Raw genomic sequence first — 25,469 nt, 5'->3', positions numbered from 1 at the left:
CATACAGAGGAGACTCCCTCCACACAGACACACTATTGTTTTTTTGTTATGGCATTTTGGGGCTTCTTTTGTTTGTTTATTTTGGCATCTCTCAACACACCTCATTATCACCATCTATGCATGCATCCACTCACTTACACTACTGACTACTCACACCATTGTTACTTGTATATAGTTTACTTTATTTAATACATATATTTTTGTTATTCCTTTATATCCGCGTTGTCTCCCTCTATGTTATGGGCTACGAGCCGGTTCGTAACATATGACAGTCATAGACTGTTTCGGCAACATGAAAGAGAGGAGGATATCATTGGCGTTTCTCTACAAGTAGGGTGAGTCAACATGTTTTTTCTTCTTGCACGACTGCACACACAAATCAGTACCATGGACAGCCACGTCATATTTAGCTTACGTTGATTGCACTAAATCCTTTTTGGTATCTTTTAGTTGTCACTGTGTTAAACTAAGCATGGTTGTTTAGTAGTCCGAAAATGTCGGAAACATTAACTGTAGGTTATGTAACTGTTTGTTACATGCAAAATGCTTTGTAGACTTCAAGGTTTTGTGATGAAACAAAGGTGTGGTTGTATTTATTCTGCCACTGTCTTCTTATTGTCTCGGACTTTAGGCCTATATATCATGGTGGTAAGGCCTATAACTAACAGGATATAGAGCAAACAACGCATTTATCACAACACATAGGTTGCAATATGGCTTTTTTCTAGCTTGGCTTCCTCAGTGATTTTATCCACGCACTGCTACTGGATTGGATCTCTTAACTTTTGACCATTCATAAAACACATTCACTGACATTTCTGTTAAGTTAAAGATGCATCTATTATTAACATCATGTTAGTGTCTTTGGGCCACTGCACCTATCTGAAGTATACAACAAACAGTAAGTGTCACGCTACATGAATCCAGGAGAGGGGGCTCTCTACCACATCTCCACATCTAGGATGTTTCCAAACACAAATATAACATGATGGCCAAACTGAATTACATCTACTTTAAAGAAATCAATGTTTTGTGTATTCATTTCAGTATATATTATAAGAAAACAAAATGTACAAATGATGGATATGGTGTGGGTGAACGGACGATCTTCGCATGTGTATTTCCCACCGTAAAGCATGGTGGAGGAGGTGTTATGGTGTGGGGGAGCTTTGCTGGTGACAGTCTGTGATTTATTTAGAATTCAAAGCACACTTAACCAGCATGGCTACCACAGCATTCTGCAGCTATACGCCATCCCATCTGGTTTGGGCTTAGTGGGAGTATAATTTGTTTTCAACAGGACAATGACCCAACACACCCTCTAGGCTGTGTAAGGGCTATTTTACCAAGAAGGAGAGTGATGGAGTGTTGCATCACAATCTCCCGACCTCAACCGTATTGAGATGGTTTGGGATGAGTCGGACTGCAGCGTGAAGGAAAAGCAGCCAACAAGTCCTCAGCATATGTGGGAACTCCTTCAAGACTGTTGGGTAAGCATTCCAGGTGAAGCTGGTTGAGAGAATGCCAAGAGTGTGCAAAGCTGTCATCAAGGCAAAGGGTGGCTATTTGAAGAATCTCAAATATAACAAATATTTTAATTTGTTTAACACTTTTTTTTTGGTTACTTGTGTATATACTTGCATACTATTGTTTGTACAGATGAACGTGGTACCTTCAGGCGTTTGGAAATTGCTCCCAAGGATGAACCAGACTTGTGGAGGTCTACAATTTCTTTTCTGAGGTCTTGGCTGATTTCCTTTAGATTGTCTCATGATGTTAAGCAAAGAGGCACTGAGTTTGAAGGCACAGTCAACTTTAGTGTATGTAAACTTTTGACCCACTGGAATTGTGATACATTGAATTATAAGTGAAATAATCTGTCTGTAAACAAACAAACTTGTGTCATGCACAAAGTAGATGTCCTAACCGACTTGCCAAAACTATAGTTTGTTAACATGGAATTTGTGGAGTGGTTGAAAAACGAGTTTTAATGACTCCAACCTAAGTGTATGTAAACTTCCGACTTCAACTGTAAATACCCCAAAACTGTCAAATGCCTATTATGTCCAATTTCTTGGTTTCCACAGGGCAGGTCTGTCCACTGAACATGAGCACCAAGTTAAGAGATTCCTTATACACAGTTACTCAATCACCACCTAATCACCCCTGGTTCATAATTAGCATAATTCCCTCCTTATCTCTTAACTGTGATCGCTGAGGTGTGGTGAGCTTCGGATGCAGAATAGCTGCCGTAGCATCACCCAGGTGGGTGCTACAAATTGCGGGTGAATGGGTAGATGAAACTTGGCTATGGTACTATATAGCTTTACTACTGTTCAGCATGTCTGTCTCAACTATGTATACTGCTACCTCATTAACCTAAAGTAATATATGGTTATTGCTGTATTCATCTTCATTTACATGATGTAACTTCAAACAAGTCACAAGAAAGGTATTACAATAGTTTGTTCAACTAAACCCCTTAGCTAATTAAAAACAGAAATCTACATTTTAAATGAGAATAGGCTTGGTCTGAAACCCGAAAAAGAAAGAATTCACATGAGCACCACAATGCCTATTCCACCCATGCTCTACCAAGGTTTTCCACCACACAGCTTTTACCTACTACAGTAGCTTCATTGGTAATGTACTTCAAACTATGTGTAGGCAGGTTGCTTAGGATTCAAACCTGGTGCAGTGTGTGAAGCCCCCTGACTACGTTTTACTTGTGGATGGCGATTTCAGATTTTCTGTGAACACACAGTTATTTGACACTGTGTTGATCAGTCAGCACACATTTGGATTATAAATGTCAAGATGGCAGGAGAGGAAGTTTATGCTGGAGCTGGAATTTATTAGACATGTGAAACAGCGACGCTGTCAGTCTTAAGCAATAGCATACACAATTGTTTACATGTGCATTTGCGGTTCAACCATTTACTATATGCAGTTCAGGCCATCATTGTTAATAAGAATTTGTTCCTAACTGACTTGCCTAGTTAAAAAAAAAAAAAATCAACATAGCTAACTTACTATTTCTTAACAAAGCAATTTGTTTTCTCGACTCTGGTTTGGGTTGTGGTCTTGGTTGTTCTTAGTCGAGGAAATGTAACGTAGCTAACTGCAGTGTTTGTCCTGTCTGAAATCTGGCTACTTCATCTTAACGTTATCGTACATTGGTCTGTGCAATGCAAATGAACGTGATTAGCGTAGCAGTTTCCCAATGTTTGGTGGTTTTAAACTTAAAGTAACTGTAAACTAACTAGTTATGTTTTGTTTAAGAAAGTATGATATTGTGGTGCATGAACTGGCCATACATGTTAGCTAACATTACAGTCTTACGTTGGCTAAGGTTACTTTGCTAGCTAGAGTTAATTGGCTATCATAGCAGCCAATTAGTTAAGGCTAAGACCTGTCTGAAAGCACTATTGTCTCACCACTACCTTTGTCCAGTTGCATGGTTACCATGTCATCCACTGGTTCTGTAACATATTTTGTGGCAGCACTGTTTGCTGTAGCACCATTAGTGTTAACTGTGGCTTCACCACCATTGATTGCTGTAGCTCCATCACCTTAAACAAAACTACTATTGTCCAGAGCCTGGCTTGTTGTGGAAGCCATTAGATTGCTGCGCTCCTCATCACCTCCTGTGGCAATCCCGCTGGATCCTGCAGCAACACCGTTTGCTGTATCTTCACCTCCACTGGTTCCACAACCTAGATCAACATGGATCAGTGTTTTAGTCATAATGAACAATACACTGCAGCCCATCAAACTAAGTACATAGGGAAAACCGATTGAGAGGCCAGGATATACAGTACATTTTTATATTTTAGTCATTTAGCAGACGCTCTTATCCAGAGCGACTTACAGTTAGTGAGTGCATACATTTTCATACGTAGTAATGTACATTCATCCAGACCTGGGCATAAAATAGTTGTATTTTATTTGAAAATACAAACTTTTTAATTACTCAAGGTAGTTGAATATACAGTACATTACATAGAGTTTCAACTAAAATACAACTTTATTTTTTTGTATTCAAATATGGGTAGAAGTATTTTGAATACCCCTCAGAAAACAAATAATATTTGAAGGTATTATGCAAGTTATTTGAAAACTAATGCCAAGGGTGTGCAAAGCTGTCATCAAGGCAATGGGTGATTCCATATGTATTATTTCATAGTTTTGATGTCTTCACTATATTATTCTACAAAGTAAAAATAAAGAAAAACCCTTGAATGAGTAGGTGTCCAAACTTTTGACTGGTACTGTGTGTGTGTGTGTGTACATACACATACACAGTACCAGTCAAAAGTTTGGACACCTACTCATTCAAGGGTTTTTATATTTGACTGCCAAATATCTACAACAGTTGAGCACGTGGTTTGGAGGGCTTGTAGATAGGAATCTTAATATAGCCTATAGCTAGATGAACTACATTAGAATAGACCACTTTTGCAGCTTCAAAATGACGTAACATCTATTTTCATAATAAGTGAGACACAAAATAATACAGTAACACTTGACATAAAGTTCTTACACATGTGGTAACGTTGATTATTACAATAGCAACATTTTTGTTACATAAAACTTTGGAAATTGCTTTATAATTCCATAATGGCGTTATTGCATAAGATGTGTGGATTATATTTACCTAAGGCATTTAAACTGGAACAGACATTTCAGTAACGGGTGCAAAATATCTAACTGATTGGATTATTTTAGGAAAATGTATGCATGTTATTTATCTTTGCGTAGCATAATATTAATCAATCAATATACAGTACATGCACAAACAGATATTGAAACTTTTTAAAAAGTATGTATGTATATCTCAACCTACGATAGAGCATGCTGGGAAATATAATGATAGACGTGGTTTTGGTTCAAATATGTATGAGTTTCAGGCCCCTGTATTAGGGTCAAACTGGGTGCTCAAAATAAGGCCTCATGAAATACGTATGGTATTGTGTTAAAGGTCATGAACAGTCAAAATCATGTTTTGTCATGAAATTGTATGATATTTGAAGGAAACCAGAAGTATGATAACCAAAGTATAAAAATGACAGTTGCTTCTACATTGATAAAGTTTGACCATAAAGCTACTGGTCCCCTCCCCCCTGTCAAACACTTGGATTCATTATTAATGGGACAAGGTGACATCACCTTAACTCATTTTAATACACCAATTGTATTCTCTTTCCTAAATTAAATAAGTACCACATTCTAACCAACATCGGAGAAGATGTGTATGCAGAGGGGCGTGGTTTATATAGTTAGATCGCTACTCTACTGGTGACAAAATTTGACTGTAGGGTGTCAGCAAATATAATTAAAAGTTTGCCCTATTCATCTATGGCAAATATACTTATTATGTTAGGTTTTGAGCCAGCAATTAGTAATTTCGCAGTCAATACTCCATATAATGGAAGGACTGTTGGGTAAGCATTCCAGGTGAAGCTGGTTGAGAGAATGCCAAGAGTGTGCAAAGCTGTCATCAAGGCAAAGGGTGGCTATTTGAAGAATCTCAAATATTGTATAAAATATTTTGATTTGTCATTTGTGTCAGTGCAGTGCATGTTGAGTGCCCTTCCCTATAAGTATGCTGAAAGTCTGTTGTTAATTTGTTTGCAGAGAAATAGCATTGTATTTGGTCAAACACAATTTTTTCCAACAGTTTGCAAAGAGCTGGCAGCAAGTTTATAGGTCTGCTGTTAGAACCAGTAAAGGCAGCTTTACCATTCTTGGGTTACGGAATTACATTGGCTTCCCTCCAGGCCTGAGGACAAATACTTTCCTCTAGGCTCAGATTAAAGATATGAGAGATAGAAGTGGCTATAGTCAGCTACCATCCTCAGTAGCTTTCCATCTAAGTTGTCAATGCCAGGAGGTTTGTCATTATTGATCGATAACAGTAATTTCCACACTAACTTCACAAAATTCAAACTTGCAATGCTTTTCTTTCATTATTGTTTTTTTTTAAGCATGAATATGATGGCTAACTGTTCATTGTTGGCATTTCCTGCCTAAGTTTGCCCACCTTGCCAATGAAGTAATCATTAAAATAATTGGCAACATCAAATGGTTTTGTGATGAATAAGCCATCTGATTCGATTAAAGATGGAGTTGAATTTGTCTTTCTGCCCATAATTTCATTTAAAGTACTCAAGTTTTTTTTTATATCATTGATCTAGGCTTCATAATGGAGTTTATTCTTCTTTTTGTTGAGTTTTGTCAGATAATTTCTCAATTTACAGTAAGTCAACCAGTCAGATGTGCAGCCAGACTTATTAGCCACTCCTTTTGTCTCTTTCAACCATACAGTTCTTCAATTCCTCATCAATCTATGGAGCCTTAATAGTTCTAACAGTCAGTTTCCTAACAGGTGCATATTTATCAATAATTGGAAGAAGCAATTTCATAAATTCATCAAGTGCAGCGTCTGGAGGCTCCTTATTAATCACATCAGACCAACAAATATGTTTTACATCATCCACATGTGAGTCACAGCAAAATATTTTGTATGATCTCTTATACACTATTTTAGGCCCAGCTGTTGGAACTTTGGCTTTCCTGGATATAGTCACTATATTGTGACCACTGCTTCCAATGGGTACGGATACAGCTTTAGATCAAAGTTCTACAGTATTAGTAAAAATGTGATCGATACATGTGGATGATCTTTTTCCTGTAATGTTTGTAAACACCCATGTAAATTGATTAATAACCTGAACCAGATTACAGGCACTGGTTACCATAAGAAGCTTCCTCCTGAGCGGACAGCTTGATGAAAACCAATCAATATTCAGGTCCCCAAGCAAGTAGATCTCTCTGTTTACATCACATACACTATCAAGCATTTCACACACATTATTTAGATACTGACTGTTCGCACTTGGTGGCCTATAGCAACACCCAAAAAGAAAAGGCTTTAGATGTGGCAAGTGAACCTGCAACCACAACACTTCAATAACACTTGACATAAGATCTTCTCTAAGCATTACAGGGATATGGCTCTGAATATATATATATATATATATATATTTGCAACACCTCCCCCATAAGCATTTCTGTCTCTTCTATAGATGTTATTTTCTTGTATTGCTACTGCTGTATCATCAAATGAATTATCTAAGTGAGTCTCAGAAATGGCTAATATATGAATGTTAGCAAGTTATTGATTTCATGAACCTTATTTCTAAGGCTACATATAGTAATATGGGCTATTTTCAGCCCTTTCCTGGCTTGCCAACCAGATGTAATGATGAGTTCAATGTACAATGTCCTAGGCACAACCAAGCAAACACTACCTCTTCCTTCCTAATCTGACCTTTGAATCTTGGTCCACTGACATTTTTTAGGAAGGCATATAAATGCTGGCCCTTGGGTTCGCTTTCCCACCTCTTCTGCCACACATCTATCATTTACATTTAAGTCATTTAGCAGACGCTCTTATCCAGACTGGTGCATTCAACATAGGATAGCCAGTGGGACAACTACCCTTTTTGTTTTTTGGGGGGGGTGTAGAAGGATTACTGTTATACAGTACTATCCCGGTCGTACTGTCTGACCTAATTTCACTGTGTATCAGGATTCTCCAAATGTTTACGTATTTATATCATCATATAGTTCATAAACTAGTTTATTTTTGAAAAGCAACCAGGCTGCGATGTTGTTCTATGCCATTTCAAATAGTTATAGTGCACAGTAATAATGTTTGGTGGCAGGATGTGTGCTATTATTAGACCTTCCTGGAAAAAACCCTGGAAATTAATACAAAAAACTACGATTTTAAGTTAAATATTAGCTTTTGTCTGAAGCTGAAAAAGACAGCAAATTCAAAAACGACTTTTACCTATGCACTAACAAAGCTTTTCAGCATAAGCAGCTTAACTACTGCAAGTGTACTGTAGCTTTATTGATCTACTGTACTTCAACAACAGATGTATTCACACTGGATGGGTTGATTAGGAGTCAAACCTTCGCTCAAAAAGCCTAATGCATACTCTTAGAGAAGTTTACCCCATTAATGTACACTCATGCAATCGGCCATCTGGGAATCTGTTCAATGTTCCTAGTGTTGATATAGACCCATTGGTTCTTAAAGGGGCAATCTGCAGTTCAAACAACAAAGTTGTCAACCCACCACTGTTTTGGTAAAAAGTTGAAGAATTGGGGGTGGAGAAATGTAACTACTCTCAAATTCGATAGAGCTTTGGATACAAAATGAAAATTGTAACCATATTCAGAGGCTAAACAGTGTTTCAAAATATGTACTTGTTCAACTCAATTGTTTGTAAAATTACATTGTTTACAAACAATTGAGTTGAACAAGTAAATATTTTGGGTTCTGATGGGGTATGACAATTGGACTAAGCTCATGAGGCATTTATTATATAAATTATATTCTTCAAGAATCAATGGGTGTGTGTAAATCATTAAAGTAAAAAATTTTTTGACGCAATCACCGATTGACCCTTTTAAATCAGAGCTGCCGAAAAACGTGTGGCAAGACCGCATTTGCCCAGTACTTCTCACCACTTTCAAAGAAAGCACCAGCACCGTCCGGGCCAGTTCTCAGCGCATTTTTGCATTCCAGTTCAACATTTACCTGCTCTGTCGAAGTCAACCATTGAAGACTACATGCAGAAAAGTCGTGCTATTTGTATTTGAGCAATATGATTGGCCATTCATTCAAGCACCACTACACTCCCGCGAGTGACAACTTCTCGAGCAGTACAGAAATTGATATGTTCACACAGCATGAGCAAAAAGAAGCGCCCATCAACCTACTCGCTGAGTTTATTTATTTTAGGGAAAGTGATTTATAAAAGGTTAGAGCATTGGGCCAGTAACCAAAAGGTTACTTATTTGAATCCACGAGCCGACAAGGTAAAAAATCTGATGTGCCCTTGAGCAAGGCACTTAACCCTAATTGGTCCAGGGTTGCTGTTAATAATGGTAGACCCTGGCTGTGACCGGACTCTCCGAGGGTATCTCAGGGAGAGATGGTATATGCAAAAAAACTCATGTTCAATTCACACGTGTATTAATACACATTTGTACATGTGTGAAATTGGACAAATATAAGCACCACCAATTGTTACATTTTTTGTTATTATAAATATAACCTATTAATAGCTGCATATAGAGAGAGAACATGCCGACCTATAGGCCCTGCATGACCCCAACGCATTCAAAACTACAACATGTCCGGGCCAGTAGATTTTGGTCAACTGGCCCGGTCGTGACAGTGAGAACAAGTTCGCATTGGATCCTGTGATAGCCTACGAATAGGACCCAGAGTTTTACTTCACCAGGTCATGAGATCAGGAAAAACTCCAGGCCCCAGAAAAGACATGTACGAATTTTGCCACACCACTTTTGAACCTGTGTTGCCACCTCTGCTTTAAATACTATAATTAATAAATGTCTCGAGCATAGCGAAACTGTCTTACGCTATCATAACCCAAAATATAAGGTTGCATTACTCCATTGTTTATAACAGGAATATAAACCATGTATAGCTCCAAAATATGTTCAAAAGATGTCAACTACCTTGTCCATTTCTCATCTGAGTAGGCTTATGTGTTAGGCTAGGTAAAATGTAGGGTTAAGGAGCGGTTTCGTGGACACAGATTACACCTAGTCGTGGATTATGAATCATTTTGGCTGGAGAATTTCTGATCTTGCTTTTTAGGCCAGGACTAGGCTCAATCTGTGTCTGGGAAATCCTCCCCATAATGGTGAAATGTGATGACGTCTTACATGAAAAAAACATGTATACTCTAAGAGTAAAATTTAGGCTGTTTCAGAGAAGGTTTGAATCCTAATCAACCGATACAATGTGAGAACATCTATTGTTGAAATACAGTAGATCAATAAAACTGCAGTAGTCTCTGCTGCTTATCCTGAAAAGCCTTGTTAGTGCATAGGTCAAATTTAGCTTTTGAATTTCCTGTCATTTTAGGCTTCAGCCGGAACACAAATTTCACTCAACACAGTTTTTTGTATTAATATGTTTCCCCTTTCATCTGTGTCTGGTGTTAGCTAGTTACTGGCTAGCTACGTCGTCAGCCTGTATGAAACAAAATGGGGGGAAGGGTCGTTCAAAACTCTGATGCAGTTGTCAAGTCAACACATCTGTCAGTGCTATTGTGAACTGCATTACAGGAGACATGCCAAACAAGAGGTGTGTGTGTGTGGTACCAGTCAAAAGATTGGACACACCTACTCATTCCAGCGTTTTTCTTCATTTGTACTATTTTCTACATTGTAGAATAATAGTGAAGACATCAAAACTATGAAATAACACATATGGAATCATGTAGTAACCAAACAAGTGTTAAACATATCAAAATATATATTATATTTGAGATTCTTCAAAGTAGCCGCCCTTTGCCTTGATGACAGCTTTGCACACTCGTGGCATTCTCTCAACCAGCTTCATGAGGTAGTCAACTGGAAAGCATTTCAATTAACAGGTGTGCCTTCTTAAAAGTTAATTTGTGGAATTTATTTCCTTCTTAATATGTTTGAGCCAATCAGTTGTGTTGTGACAAGGTAGGGGTGGTTTACAGAAGATAGCCCTATTTGGTAAAACACCAAGTCCATATTATGGCAAGAACAGCTCAAATAAGCAAAGAGAAACGACAGTCCATCATTACTTTAAGACATGAAGGTCAGTCAATGCGGAACATTTCAAGAACTTTGAAAGTTTCTTCAAGTGCAGTCGCAAAAACCATCAAGCGCTATGATGAAACTGGCTCTCATGAGGACCGCCACAGGAATGGAAGACCCAGAGTTACCTCTGCTGCAGAGGATGAGTTTATTAGAGTTACCAGCCTCAAATTGCAGCCCAAATAAATGCTTCAGAGTTCAAGTAACAGACACATCTCAAAATCTACTGTTCAGAGGAGACTGCGTGAATCAGGCCTTCATGGTCGATTTGCTGCAAAGAAACCACTACTAAAGGACACCAATAATAAGAAGAGACTTGCTTGGGCCAAGAAACACGAGCAATGGACTTTAGACCGGTGGAAATCTGTCCTTTGGTCTGATGAGTCCAAACGTGAGATTTTTGGTTCCAACCGCCATGTCTTTGTGAGACGCAGAGTAGGTGAATGGATGATCACGGCATGTGTGGTTCCCACCGTGAAGCATGGAGGTGTTATGGTGTGGGGGTGCTTTGCTGGTGACACTGTCAGTGATTTATTTAGAATTCAAGGCACACTTAACCAGCATGGCTTCCACAATATTCTGCAGCGATACGCCATCCCATCTGGTTTGGGCTTAGTGGGACTATCATTTGTTTTTCAATGGGACAATGGACCAAAACACACATCCAGGCTGTGTAAGGGCAATTTGACCAAGGAGAGTGATGGAGTGCTGCATCAGATGACCTGGCCGCCACAATCACCCAACCTCAACCCAATTTGAGATGGTTTGGGATGAGTCGGACCGCAGAGTTAAGGAAAAGCAGCCAACAAGTGCTCAGCATATGTGGGAAATCCTTCAAGACTGTTGGAAAAGCATTCCTCATGAAGCTGGTTGAGAGAATGCGAAGAGTGTGCAAAGCTGGCATCAATGCAAAGGGTGGCTACTTTGAAGAATCTAAAATATAAAATATATTTTGACTATTTTAACACTTTTTTTGGTTACTACTTGATTCCATATGTGTTATTTCATAGTTTTGTTGTCTTCACTATTATTCTACAATGTAGAAAATAGTCAAAATAAAGAAAAACCCTTGAATGAGTAGGTGTGTTCAAACCTTTGACTGGTACTGTATATATATTCTGACGTTAATTCAATTTCAATGTTTTAGTTGCTTTGTGTATCACCAAATTTGCTTGAGATTATTTTACTGCAGCACTGCATCCAAATTGATTGACATAGGCATTTCATGAACAGTACGCTTTAACTTGAAATGAAATCTACTTTCGGACAAAATTTGAAATATCTGAAAAGACTATCTTATCCGTATAGATGGATGGACCCTTCTCCCTCTCTCTCACGGATCCCATGGTTGCCAACATGCTGACCACACCGCTCGCGTTACGTGCGCGATTGTTGCAAAATAATTGTACACATACATGTTATTCAATCATTGCATCCACACGGCTCGTGCGCGTCAATGACCGTCTGCATAGCCAGGTGCTAAAATAGAACTTGGTTCTATTTGTGACGCTTGACGTGCTGCAAGTCCCGCCTCTCCCATCTCCTCATTTGGATTTTAGGAGCATATACCCACGTGGGTGATTGAAAGATGAACTGAGGTCCACACTCCAGTCCAGTTGGTGGTAATGCACCTTAAAGTTGGTTGCCAACCGCCATATAAAGTCCAAAGAAGAAGAAACCTGGAGGAGAGATTACTAGAAACGAACTCATTTTACCCTTTTATCTGTAGATGAATTGTCAGAGTAGAGGACCTTGTTCATTTCAGGTAAAATAACAACCCAATGTTTATATCCCAGGACAAATTAGCTAGCATCAGCAAGCTAGCTAGCTAAATTGCCATAAATGTTTTAATGATTTTCGACCTCTCCCCAAATTAATATAGTTGGTTCAGAGTTAGTTTTGATATTTCAACCAGCGTGTCCTGATCGCGTCTGGTGTGGGTGGACAAATCAACATACGCAGACGCACGCGCGCGCCTGGTCTAGTCAGCATGTTAGTTTGAAGATGTAATACGGAGACAGGTGTTTCATACAACACAACAGCCTTCTGTGTTCTCTTTTAGACTGCATATTTGCAATCAAACACCAGAATTGTCTCCTTAGCTATCATACTCTAATTCCACAGTGCATTCCACTGATTTCAAAACTCGGTCCTCCAGAAGTTCTACTACATGATCTCTTTTTTTTTTTAAAGCAGCGTTAGAAAGGATTACCTACACATACTGACAGCTCATGTTAAAGACAGAAGCGTCCCTGCCGCTGAAAAACATCCCCACAGCATGATGCTGCCACCATATTGCTTCACCATAGGGATGGTGCCAGGTTTCCTCCAGACGTGACGCTTGGTATTCAGGCCGAAGAGTTCAATCTTGGTTTCATTAGACCAGAGAATCTTGTTTCTCATGGTCTGAGAGTCCTTTAAGTGCCCTTTGGCAAACTCCAAGCGGGCTGTCATGTGCCTTTTACTGAGGAGTGGCTTCCGTCTGGCCACTCTACCATAAAGGCCTGATTGGTGGAGTGCTGCAGAGATGGTTGTCCTTCTGGAAGGTTCTCCCATCTCCACAGATTAACTCCGGAGCTCTGTCAGAGTGACCATTGGGTTCTTGGTCACCTCCCTGACGAAGGCCCTTCTCCCCCGATTGTCCCGGAACTCTACGGACAATTCCTTCGACCTCATGGCTTGGTTTTTGCTCTGACATGCACTGTCAACTGTCGGACCTTATCTAGGCCGGTGTGTGCCTTTCCAAATCATGTCCAGTCAATTGAATTTACCACAGATGGACTCCAATCAAGTTGTAGAAAAATCTTAAGGATGATCAATGGAAACAGGATGCACCTGAGCTCGATTTCTAGTCATAGCAAAGGGTCTGAATACTTATGTAAATAAGGTATTTCTGTTTTTGTTTTTTTATACATTTGCAAACATTTCTATTCTCTTTGTCATTATGGAGTATTGTGTATGTGTGTAGATTGATGAGGAATGATGAATCAATTTTAGAATAAGGCTATAACGTAACAAAATGTGGAAAAAGGGAAGGGGTCTGAATACTTTACAAATGCACTGTAAGCTCCCCACCCACACAGCCTGTCTTTTCAAACTTCCTAGTGGTTAGCCATGAGAGAAACTACTTTTCAAAATGACTGTTCAGGACCTTTAACACTGTTCCGGTGCACAGCAAATTCTCCACTGTTATTGTTTTTTTAATTAACATTGGAAGTGTCAAATCAACACTGAAAGTGTTGAGTCTGTGGATCCATGTAGACACTGTAACAGTGTTAAATGAACACACTGCTTAGTGTAACGCCTTATTCAAATATTTCCCAGAGTGCCTTGCCTTTTGAGTAAATTATAGAGTTACCACACATGACTGTATGTGTTAGCGACCGAGACATGGTTGTTGTATTCATCCATGTTCGTTCCTGTGGACTTCACCAAGTGAGATCCTAAGTGAATGTGTTATCGTTAAACAGTTACATTCCTTAACACAATACCATATGTATTTCATAAGGCCTTATTTTGAGGACCTAGTTTTACTATAATACAGGGACCTGAAGCTCATACAAATGCCATTGAACCAAAACCATAGCCACCATTATCATATTTCCCAGTATGCTCTATTGCAGGTAAAACAAATTGAGTTGTTTGTTTCAATATCTATGTTTGTTCATGTACATTGATAAATCTTATTCTACATAAAGATAAATTACATCATTCAATTGTACCCGCAAAACACCAGTCTCAACTTCAACAGTGAAGAGGCGACTCTGGGATGCTGACCTTCTAGGCAGAGTTGCAAAGAAAAAGTCCAGTGTCTGTGTTCTTTTGCCCATCTTAATATTGTATTTTTATTGGCCAGTCTGAGATATGGGTTTTTGTTTGCAACTCTGCCTAGGTCAGCATCCCGGAGTCGCCTCTTCACTGTTGACGTTGAGACTGGTGTTTTGCGGGTACTATTTAATGAAGCTGCCAGTTGAGGACCTGTGAGGCGTCTGTTTCTCAAACTAGACACTTACACGTATTTTTCCTCTTGCTCAGTTGTGCTCCAGGGCTTCCCACTCCTCTTTCTATTCTGGTTAGAGCCAGTTTGCGCTGTTCTGTGAAGGGAGTAGTACACAGTATTGTACGAGATCTTCAGTTTCTTGGCAATTTCTCGCATGTAATAGCCTTGATTTCTCAGAACAAGAATAGACTGACGAGTTTCAGAAGAAAGTTATTTGTTTCTGGCCATTTTGAGCCTGTAATCGAACCCACAATTGCTGATCATCCAAATACTCAACTAGTCTCAAGAAGGCCAGTTTTATTGCTTCTTTAATCAGCACAACAGTTTTCAGCTGTGCTAACATAATTGCAAAGGGTTTTCTGATTTATCAATTAGCCTTTTAAAATGATAAACTTGGATTAGCAAACACAACGTGCCATTGGAACACGGGACTGATGGTTGCTGATAATGGGCCTCTGTACGCCTATGTACATATTCCATAAAAAATCAGCCGTTTCCAGCTACAATAGCCATTTACAACATTAACAATGTCTACACTGTATTTTTGATCAATTTGATGTTATTTTAATGGACAAAAAAAGTGATTTTCTTTCGAAAACAAGGACATTTCTAAGTGACCCCAAAATGTAGAAAGGTAGTGTACATTTTTCTAATCTAATCAGTTAGACTTTCTGCACCCATTACTTAAATGTTTGTTCCAGTTTAAATGCCTTAGGTAGTCTCTTCACAACACACCTAACCCTGGCACTCATTATGAATGTAGGTTGTAGGTGAATAAACATTTCTAACTGCTGATTATCCTAACTCTGGATGGATTCCAATAGGAATTACACGTCACTTTACAAGCCGGCATAATGAGGCTAACAGGTAGGGTTACAAAATTCCTAGTTTTTCCAGAAGTCCTGGTTGGAACTTTCCTGGAAATTGAAAATGCAAAATCACTCAGGATTTTTTGGGAAAGTCACTGGAATCTGATGTGGCCTGAGGTATGAGCTGGGGATCAATTATGCACTTATAACTAAAGGTATGAAGGATGGCCTTATAGGGTACCACTGTAGTGCGGCCCAGCCCCCGAAGTGACTTCTTATCAACTGTATGCAAGGAATCCTTTGTGTTGTCTTAGGAATGAATCATTATCTTAACTTTACAGTAATACAATTGGTCAATAACTCAGATTTTGAATCCTAACAACTCAGATGCTTATAAAAGGTTATTAGATTCATTGTTCTTTCTGTTATGTTGCTGACTTGCTGTGGTGATATACCTACACTCTTTCTTTCCCCCTCCCATAGATTTTTTTATTTAACCAGGTAAGCCAGTTGAGGACAAGTTCTCATTTACAACTGCGACCTGGCCAAGATAAAGCAAAGCAGTGCGATTTAAAAACAACAAAAACACAGAGTTACATATGCAATAAACAAAACGTACAGTCAATAACACAATAGAAAATCTATATACAGTGTGTGCAAATGTAGTAAGTTATGGAGGTAAGGCAATAAATAGGCCATAGTGCAAAATAATTACAATTTAGTATTAACACTTGAGTGATAGATGTGCAGAAGATGATGTGCAAATAGAGATACTGGGGTGCAAATCAGCAAAATAAATAACAATATTGGGATGAGGTAGTTGGATGGGCTAATTACAGATGGGCTGTGTACAGGTGCAGTGATTGGTAAGCTGCTCTGACAACTGATGCTTAAAGTTAGTGAGGGAGATAAGTGTCTCCAGCTTCAGAGATTTTTGCAGTTCGTTCCAGTCATTTGCAGCAGAGAACTGGAAGGAATGGCGCCCAAAGGAGGTGTTGGCTTTGGGGATGACCATTGAGATATACCTGCTGGAACGCATACTATGGGTGGGTGTTGCTATGGTGACCAATGATCTAAGATAAGATAAGGTGGGGATTTGCCTAGAAGTGATTTATAGATTACCTGGAGCCAGTGGGTTTGGCAACGAATATGTAGTGAGGGCCAGCCAACGAGAGCGTACAGGTCACAATGGTGGATAGTATATGGGGCTTTGGTGACAAAACGGATGGCACTGTGATAGACTACATCCAATTTGCTGAGTAGAGTGTTGGAGGCTATTTTGTAAATGACATCGCCGAAGTCAAGGATCGGTAGGATAGTCAATTTTACGAGGGCATGTTTAGCAGCATGAGTGAAGGAGGCTTTGTTGCAAAATAGCTAGCCAATTCTAGATTTCACTTTGGATTGGAGATGCTTAATGTGAGTCGAAGGAGAGTTTACGGTATAACCAGACACCTAGGTATTTGTAGTTGTCCACATAATCTAAGTCAGACCCGCCAAGAGTAGTGATTCTAGTCGGGCGGGCGGGTACAAGCAGCGTTCGATTGAAGAGTATGCATTTAGTTTTACTAGCGTTTAAGAGCAGTTGAAGGCCACGGAAGGAGTGTTGTATGGCATTGAAGCTCGTTTGGAGGTTTGTTAACACAGTGTCCAGTGAAGGGCCAGATGTATACATGAGCTATGGGCCTTGGCACAAGCCATGGTTTCTTTGTCTCACTCTCTCTCTGACCATGCTTGGAATAATGCCTTGTGATTGCTTGTTAATGCTTTGCAACTTAAGCTTTATGCCTTGTGGTCCTCTGTAGCTCAATTGGTAGAGCATGGCGCTTGTAACGCCAAGGTAGTGGGTTCGATCCCCGGGACCACCCGTACGTAAAAATGTATGCACACATGACTGTAAGTTGCTTTGGATAAAAGTGTCTGCTAAATGGCTTATTATTATTATTATTATTGTATGTGAATCCATTCATTTTACAAAGTAATTAAATACACTTGTGTTTAGAATTCCATTCTCAGACATTTCTTCATTGCCTATTACTGTAGCTCAACTATAGTGTTCTAGCATATTGCTATTTAGCTTATGGAGTCCAATAATTCATTTAATGGGCTAACCGCTTAGTCTTATTATGAGTCCCATTTCAGGTAAATAAAATATACATATCAAATACTACACCAGTACAGTGACATGTTTGTACCCCTTTACAAACAAATGCAAGCCTTTTTTTCTGAGTGTAATACAACAACATTAAACTCATGGTTTACAGGCCACGTCTGCAAGTCACATTATGTTGGCTTGCAAGGTGATGTGTAATTCCTATTGGAATCCAGCCAGTGTGGGGACATCCAACATTTGGAATTTTTTATATCCTGCAACCTGTATTTAGAATGACTGCCAGGGTTGGAAAGAGTAGGCTGAGACTACATAAAGCATCTAAACTGGAACAAACATTTCAGTAACGGGTGCAATAAATCCAAGTAACATATTGGATTAGTTTAGAAAATGTTTGTAACTTATATTTAAGTAGCATAAGATTAATTAATCAATCATGCGTAAACATTTAGATATTGAAACAATTCTAAAAATCGACCTGCAATAGAGCATGCTGGGAAATATGACCATGATGGGCGTAGTTTTTGGTTCAAAGTAATGTGTATCAGTTTCAGGCCCCTGCATTGGGGTAAAACTAGGCCCTCAAAATAAGGCCTTGTGAAATACGTATGATATTGTGTTAAAGAATACATTTAAAAAAATATATCATCTTTGCTTAGGATCTCACTTGGTGAAGTCCATGGGACTGAAACTTGATTAATGCAACAACCAGTCCAACAATGTCTCTGTCACTAACAAATAGGTAATGGGTGGTAACTCTACAATTAACTCGAAAAGCACTCGGAAATATTTGAATAAGGCTTTACACTAAGCAGTGTGTTAATTAAACACTGTTTGTGCGTCTATATAGGTCCACAGACTCAACACTTTTTAAGTGTTGTTTTGAAATTCTGTGTTAATTTTGTACGTTTTTTTTTTACACTGGAGAATTTGCTGTGTAAATATCCAATTTGCAATGTTTGCAATTGGCTTTGAATTACTCTGCAGTATTAATAGCAGCTTTCAACCTTTTCAGTCACATTTTGAAAGACATAACTTATTTATACTTATTTATAAAATATAATTGGTTAAATGTTTTGACTTATGTACTCCTGGGGCAATAGACATATTACAGAATGTTTTAGATATAAATGTATTGTGTAGATCAAATACAGTATGACTGTCAGATTGGAATAGTATAGGAGATTGTGTGTGCTCTATTGATTCTATTTGTATCTTCAACATGCAGTTCCAGATGCAGCCCTGACATTAGTTGAAGGCAGCCAATCCAATAGTTTCAGAAAAGTAATCACTTCCTCAGACCTGTATTCAAAAATGTTTTTAAAGTAATTGCTTTCTCAGATCTCTGTGAAATTCACTTGGCTCCAGACAGTGTACAGTCCACTTTCAGGATCAAGTGTAATGTTGGTCTGTACTTCCCTGGGGTCCAGAGTGCAGTTCTGAGGCTGTGAGAGATCCTGAATGGTCCATGTGACCTTTGGTTTAGGATATCCTCCCTGGGTCAAACACATTGCGTTCATCTCTTTGTAGTTCACAGTCAATTTGGGTGTCAGGAACCGTGCTGAAAGTGTACAAGGCAAAGACAAGAATTGAGAGAAAGGTGCCATGTATAAATGCTTTAATAATGTCCTTTATGATTTCCCACAAGGGCTATAAATAACTCTGCCATACCTGCCACAAGCAGGGTAGTCTGACACACTTTGGTGACATGGATATATTGATCATTACTGTCGAACAGCGAAGCCAAGGCCCAGTAGGTGTTCTTGTTGTCTTGAGGTGTTACTTGGCTGAGTTTGATAGAGATATTCCCAGAACTCATCTCAACCTGAAAGGCATTAGTCCTGTTTGTGTAAAGTTTGTTCTGATATTCTTGCTCAACTCCTTTGTTGAACGAGTACAACACGACGTCTGAATGATCTTGCCAATGGAACCGGAGTCTTGCTGGGTTGATGGATAAATTCAGGTCACAGGGCAAGAGAATAGATGCTCCTATAATGCCAGTGACTAGATGTTCAGATGCAACTGGTGCTGAAAATGTCAAGATTCAACACACATAAATGTCGACCACTGTATTAGTGCATGATTGTGTTTGAATATGGGAGAATCTATGCATGTCTCAATTGGCTTGAGGTGTGAAACGGTGAAGAATTGTCACGTTGCCTTCATGTCATCAATGGTTCTCAAGCACAGGCTCATATGACGCCTGAGTTTCCTGCCCCTCCATGCCCACATCCTGACTGTAAGAGCTTATGCTAAATCTGACACAGTCCTTCAAACCAGGACTGAGGGGCCCAAAAACTAAGTCACATTGCTATTGCGACAGCAGGCTTCACTGGAGGAATGGCATGATGTGCTCATGTACTCACTCAAAGGAAAGTACATACAGTGAGGGAAAAAAGTATTTGATCCCCTGCTGATTTTGTACGTTTGCCCACTGACAAAGACATGATCAGTCTATAATTTTAATGGTAGGTTTATTTGAACAGTGAGAGACAGAATAACAACAAAAAAATCCAGAAAAACGCATGTCAAAAATGTTATAAATTGATTTGCAAAACATGACTTAGTACTTGGTGGCAAAACCCTTGTTGGCAATCACAGAGGTCAGACGTTTCTTGTAGTTGGCCACCAGGTTTTCACACATCTCAGGAGGGATTTTGTTCCACTCCTCTTTGCAGATCTTCTCCAAGTCATTAAGGTTTCGAGGCTGACGTTTGGCAACTCGAACCTTCAGCTCCCTCCACAGATTTTCCATGGGATTAAGGTCTGTAGACTGGCTAGGCCACTCCAGGACCTTAATGTGCTTCTTCTTGAGCCACTCCTTTGTTGCCTTGGCCGTGTGTTTTGGGTCATTGTCATGCTGGAATACCCATCCACGACCCATTTTCAATGCCCTGGCTGAGTGAAGGAGGTTCTCACCCAAGATGTGACGGTACATGGCCCCGTCCATCGTCCCTTTGATGCGGTGAAGTTGTCCTGTCCCCTTAGCAGAAAAACACCACCAAAGCATAATGTTTCCACCTCCATGTTTGATGGTGGGGATGGCGTTCAAGGGGTCATAGGCAGCATTCCTCCTCCTCCAAACACGGCGAGTTGAGTTGATGCCAAAGAGCTCGATTTTGGTCTCATCTGAACACAACACTTTCACCCAGTTCTCTGAATCATTCAGATGTTCATTGGAAAACTTCAGATGGGCCTGTATATGTGCTTTCTTGAGCAGGGGGACCTTGCGGGCGCTGCAGGATTTCAGTCCTTCACAGCGTAGTGTGTTACCAATAGTTTTCTTGGTGACTATGGTCCCAGCTGCCTTGAGATCATTGATAAGATCCTCCCATGTAGTTCTGGGCTGATTCCTCACCATTCTCATGATCATTGCAACTCCACGAGGTGAGATCTTGCATGGAGCCCCAGGCCGAAGGAGATTGACAGTCTTTTGTGTTTCTTCCATTTGCGAATAATCGCACCAATCATTGTCACCTTCTCACCAAGCTGCTTAGCGATGGTCTTGTAGCCCATTCCTGCCTTGTGTAGGTCTACAATCTGACATCCTTGGAGAGCTCTTTGGTCTTGGCCATGGTGGAGAGTTTGGAATCTGATTGATTGCTTCTGTGGACAGGTGTCTTTTATACAGGTAACAAACTGAGATTAGGAGCACTCCCTTTAAGAGTGTGCTCCTAATCTCAGCTCGTTACCTGTATAAAAGACACCTGGGAGCCAGAAATCTTTCTGATTGAGAGGGGGTCAAATACTTATTTCCCTCATTAAAATGCAAATCAATTTATAACATTTTTGACATGTGTTTTTCTGGATTTTTTTGTTGTTATTCTGTCTCGCACTGTTCAAATAAACCTACTATTAAAATTAGACTGATTATTTCTTTGTCAGTGGGCAAACGTACAAAATCAGCAGGGGATCAAATACTTTTTTCCCTCACTGTACAGTAGTTAAAAGGAAGTGGTAGAAAGATCTTAACACATGCAGAGATAAAAGTCCCCTAAACAAACATGTTCCTGGAAAATTAAGAAACCTTTTCTCTTCCAAAAGCCATAAAATAACATTTGAAACTGGGTTGTTCATTTATCTGTCTACTTTTGTAGTGAATTCCAGCACTTACTTACGAATATGATGGGAAGGTGTATGACATCACCCGTTTCCTGACTACTCTGATGACAAATTTGGTTGAGTAATTTAGCTCTGTCATAAACCTTAGCTCTGTAACATTTGTCACCATGTGCTTTACAGTAACCAGACCTAGATCCTCAAAAGAGAATGAAGAACCATTTCCATGTGGAAGATGTGTAGACAAGCCAAAACCCTTTCTTTCTGTAAAGCAATTCATTAAATAGAAGTATTGAGCATTGAGATAGAGAAGACTTACCTAACAGCAAATATATGAATATCAGAGTAGATATTCCATGCTGCAAGAGAATCATTAGAGAAGAAATGAATAACCTCAAGCTTGAATATTGCCCCATCATTATGTGAACGCAAGCTAAAAATAAATATGAGAAACAAGACAGACGGGAGTGTGTAGAGTGTTTCTAAGTTAATTCGAGCTTCTGAGGTGAAGTAAAACATTGTTATCCCATATGAAAAAACATTAAAAAATATATTTGTATATAAAATGTTTAGGATACATGTGAAATATTGAAAATTGGCCAAATAATGTATTGTAAAAAAATATCCACAGGTCCACAAACAGTCATTCTGATTCCCATGTAAATAGCCTTTTGAGTGACTAAGATATCACCCATAATATTTTTGGGGCATCAAAATTTGAGAAAAAGTAAATGTTCTCTCATGGCTAATTACCAGGGCCAGTTTCCACAAAGCATCTCAGAAAAAGGTCTTAGGAATCGTGTTAAAAAAATAAACTCCCAGCTCAGAGTAGGTTTTAGGATGATGTTAGGACACTGCCCAGACAAACTCTGAGCCAGCAGTAAAATCAACTCATAGCAGTTTATCAGCTGGTAATCACAGTTTGAGGTACCGCAAAGGAAAGATTGTGATGACGCTCATTGACATTGTTACAAATGATGGGGAATAACCAATTGCTATGAGGCATCGCCAGCTGTGAACTCTATAGCACGCTTCAGACAACCACAGTGAATGTGATTGTAAATCAAATGTTGCACATTTAATATAATTTTCGCCTGACATGATCACTTTGCATGCTCTTAATTATTGCCTAATATGTAGCCTTTTTTTAAAAACAAATTCTGATGGTTGTTAAAAGCGGAATTTTGACAATTACCATTATATCAACACACTCATCACTCCCGTTTAACAACTCTAAATCGCTTTGGCACAGTAGGCATCAAGTCACTTGCCAATAATGTTTTAACCCACAAGGTCCCATAGTTTCTTGATATGTGTATAGGCTGTGGGCTCCGCCCTGGTCACTCCCTAGACACACCCATTTGTCACTTCCTGATTTAAGGTGATATAGAAAGTGGGTGTGTCAGGATATGGGGGCCCATTTTGACTGCATGTTGGTGGGAGAAAATGTTTGGGTACTAGGAAACTTTTGTTAGTTTTGAACATCTAGTTTCTCTCATGTTATACAAGTGAGACATGTCTCACAGTATTGTATTTGAGCGTTTAGAATTTTCCTTTCGGTGGATTATCCGACACCGTCTAAAGGACTATGTTTTGGAAGGATATTTCTAAGGTCTACTTTACCTTTTGGGGTTTTTGCTTTGTGGATTTCCTTTGGACTAATTGTACTGAACTGTGAAACTTGAACTGTTAAGATCAATGTTTATTTTAATTTCTTCCCTTCTGGATTTATTGGAGTTTTTCTTGTTTTTGGGGATATCTTTCCTGGACTTGAAACTGAACTGTATTGACTTTCATTCTTATTTTTGTTTCAGAGACTGAGCCATACATTTGAGTTGATTTGGCGGGGGGGGGTTTATTTCGGAAATACACATCTCCCTTTCATGACATACACTGAGTATACAAAACATTAAGGACACCTGCTCTTTCCATGACATAGACTGACCAGGTGAATCCAGGTGAACGCTATGTTCCCTTATTGATGTCACTTGTTCAATCCACTTCAATCAGTGTAGAGGAGACAAGTTAAAGAAGGATTTTCAAGATAATTGAGACATGGATTGTTTGTGTGCCATTCAGAGGGTGAATGGGCAAGAAAAAATATTTAAGTGCCTTTTGAACAAGGTATGGTAGTAGGTGCCAGGCGCACAGGTTTGTGTCAAGAACTGAAATGCTGCTGGGTTTTTCAAGCTCAACAGTTTCCTGTGTGTATCAAGAATGGTCCACCACCCAAAGGACATCCAGTCAACTTGACACAACTGTGGGAAGCATTGGAGTCAACATGGGCCAGCATCCCTGTGGAACGTTTTTGACACCTTTTAGTGTCCAGGCCCTGACAAATTGAGTCTGTTCCGAGGGCAAAAGGGCAGGGTGCAACTCTATATTAGGAAGGTGTTCCTAATATTTGGTATACTCAGTGTACGTGCCCTCCCTTATTCTTCTGTTAGCGGCGTTGGGTTTAGTGCTTACCGACATTATGTTGCGTACAACGTTTGAAAGGTCTATCATTTTTATCGAACACAAAGTTAGCATTATCCCTAGTTGCCTTCAATAGCCTTATAGGTTATTGTTATTGCTTGGATAACTTTATTATCATGTTAATATTATTTCATTATTGGTATGCCATGCGCAGTAAACTGGAGGAGTCAGTGTGTCAATTGATCCCTGTAAGGGATGAGTCGCCCACTGGTGAATGACATGAAAATAAAGTATTCAATAATTCATATAGGCAAGCCCAATTAAGACTTATTATAACAATGTGATGTTGCACTCCAAATGGATAACTTGAAATAACATGACGTAGGTAATTAGATAATCAAAAGAAAAATGTGTTTATTTATTAGTGGTTATACGTATTTAGGCATATCATGTGAAATAGACCTCGTGAAATCATTGTCAAAAGCACAAGAGATACTGTTGCATGTAGGTCTAGATTATTTATGGAGTAAATATATAGAAATATCAAAACATTATTTTAACAACTCCAAAACAATTGCATGTGGCGCAGGAACCACTGACTCGCTGCATTTTTCTATTATCAAGCTGGTAACTATTTCCTACTCTGAGACGCTTTGTGGATACAGCCCCAGGAAGTTAACTTTTGAATTGTTTCATTTTGTCGTGCATATGGATGCAAACAGCACTTTCTCTTAGTAGCCGTATCTGATCATAGGGCATAAACAGTTGTTTGTATAGTATGTAGCTTCATGAGAAACAAATTATAATGTAAAGAATGCAACCTGCTTATTAAGCCATAAATTAGGGGTTAACCCAAATCTTACCAGACTGAAGATTGACTCCGAGATGATCCTGCTCCTTTCAATGACATGCATGTTCATTCCCTTTTACGTGTAATGTCATCAAGAATGGCAGATCTATTTTCATCATAACAGCTCCACCCTCTCACGTGATGTCAATGTCACTTAAGTCTGCCCATTCCAGGATATAATAATTGATTACATAATATATAGTAGAGATTACAATAATAAAGTTGCTAAAGTAATAAAAAACACCCTCACTATCTTTCTTACTTTCTCTTTCTGTCTCCCTCTCTCTCTCACACACACTCACACTATACCTGTTCGCAAGAACATACTTGTGGTATGTGATTTTCATAATCGCTTTATTGCATTTACACATTCATTGTGCAGACATTTGTATTTAGTGTATAAGTATTTAGCCTCAAGGATTTTTTACCAAATATGACACAAGGCAAGGGCAATACGTTTAGGTAAACATTGAAAGTTCATCATAAGCTCCCCATTGCTTTGGGTTTTAAGACACTGTGTATATTACCACTGTAAATAGC

The 25,469-nt window shown here is 39.1% G+C and overlaps 1 protein-coding gene across 2 annotated transcripts; it reads right to left on the bottom strand.

The window, feature by feature from the left end:
- Positions 1-2,846: 2,846 nt before the first annotated feature.
- Positions 2,847-25,002, bottom strand: LOC121552771 (T-lymphocyte activation antigen CD80). 2 transcript variants are annotated; one of them, XM_041865806.1, is made up of 4 exons: positions 24,943-24,996; positions 21,981-22,020; positions 19,274-19,630; positions 18,628-19,163 (listed from the first exon to the last, which is right to left on the bottom strand). In XM_041865806.1, exons 1-4 carry the CDS (start codon positions 24,991-24,993, stop codon positions 18,940-18,942), a joined length of 672 nt encoding a protein of 223 aa, XP_041721740.1. In that variant the 5' UTR covers positions 24,994-24,996; the 3' UTR covers positions 18,628-18,939. The 2 variants fall into 2 exon arrangements, 1 of the variants encoding a protein (XP_041721740.1); XR_005997297.1 differs by lacking the exons at positions 18,628-19,163; positions 19,274-19,630 and adding an exon at positions 2,847-3,716 and having other exon boundaries at positions 24,943-25,002.
- Positions 25,003-25,469: the final 467 nt, after the last annotated feature.

Source organism: Coregonus clupeaformis, chromosome 4, assembly GCF_020615455.1.
Source record: "Coregonus clupeaformis isolate EN_2021a chromosome 4, ASM2061545v1, whole genome shotgun sequence".
NCBI lineage: Eukaryota > Metazoa > Chordata > Actinopteri > Salmoniformes > Salmonidae > Coregonus > Coregonus clupeaformis.
Note: the sequence above shows the minus strand (reverse complement) of the source record. Positions and strands in the feature narration are given on the sequence as shown.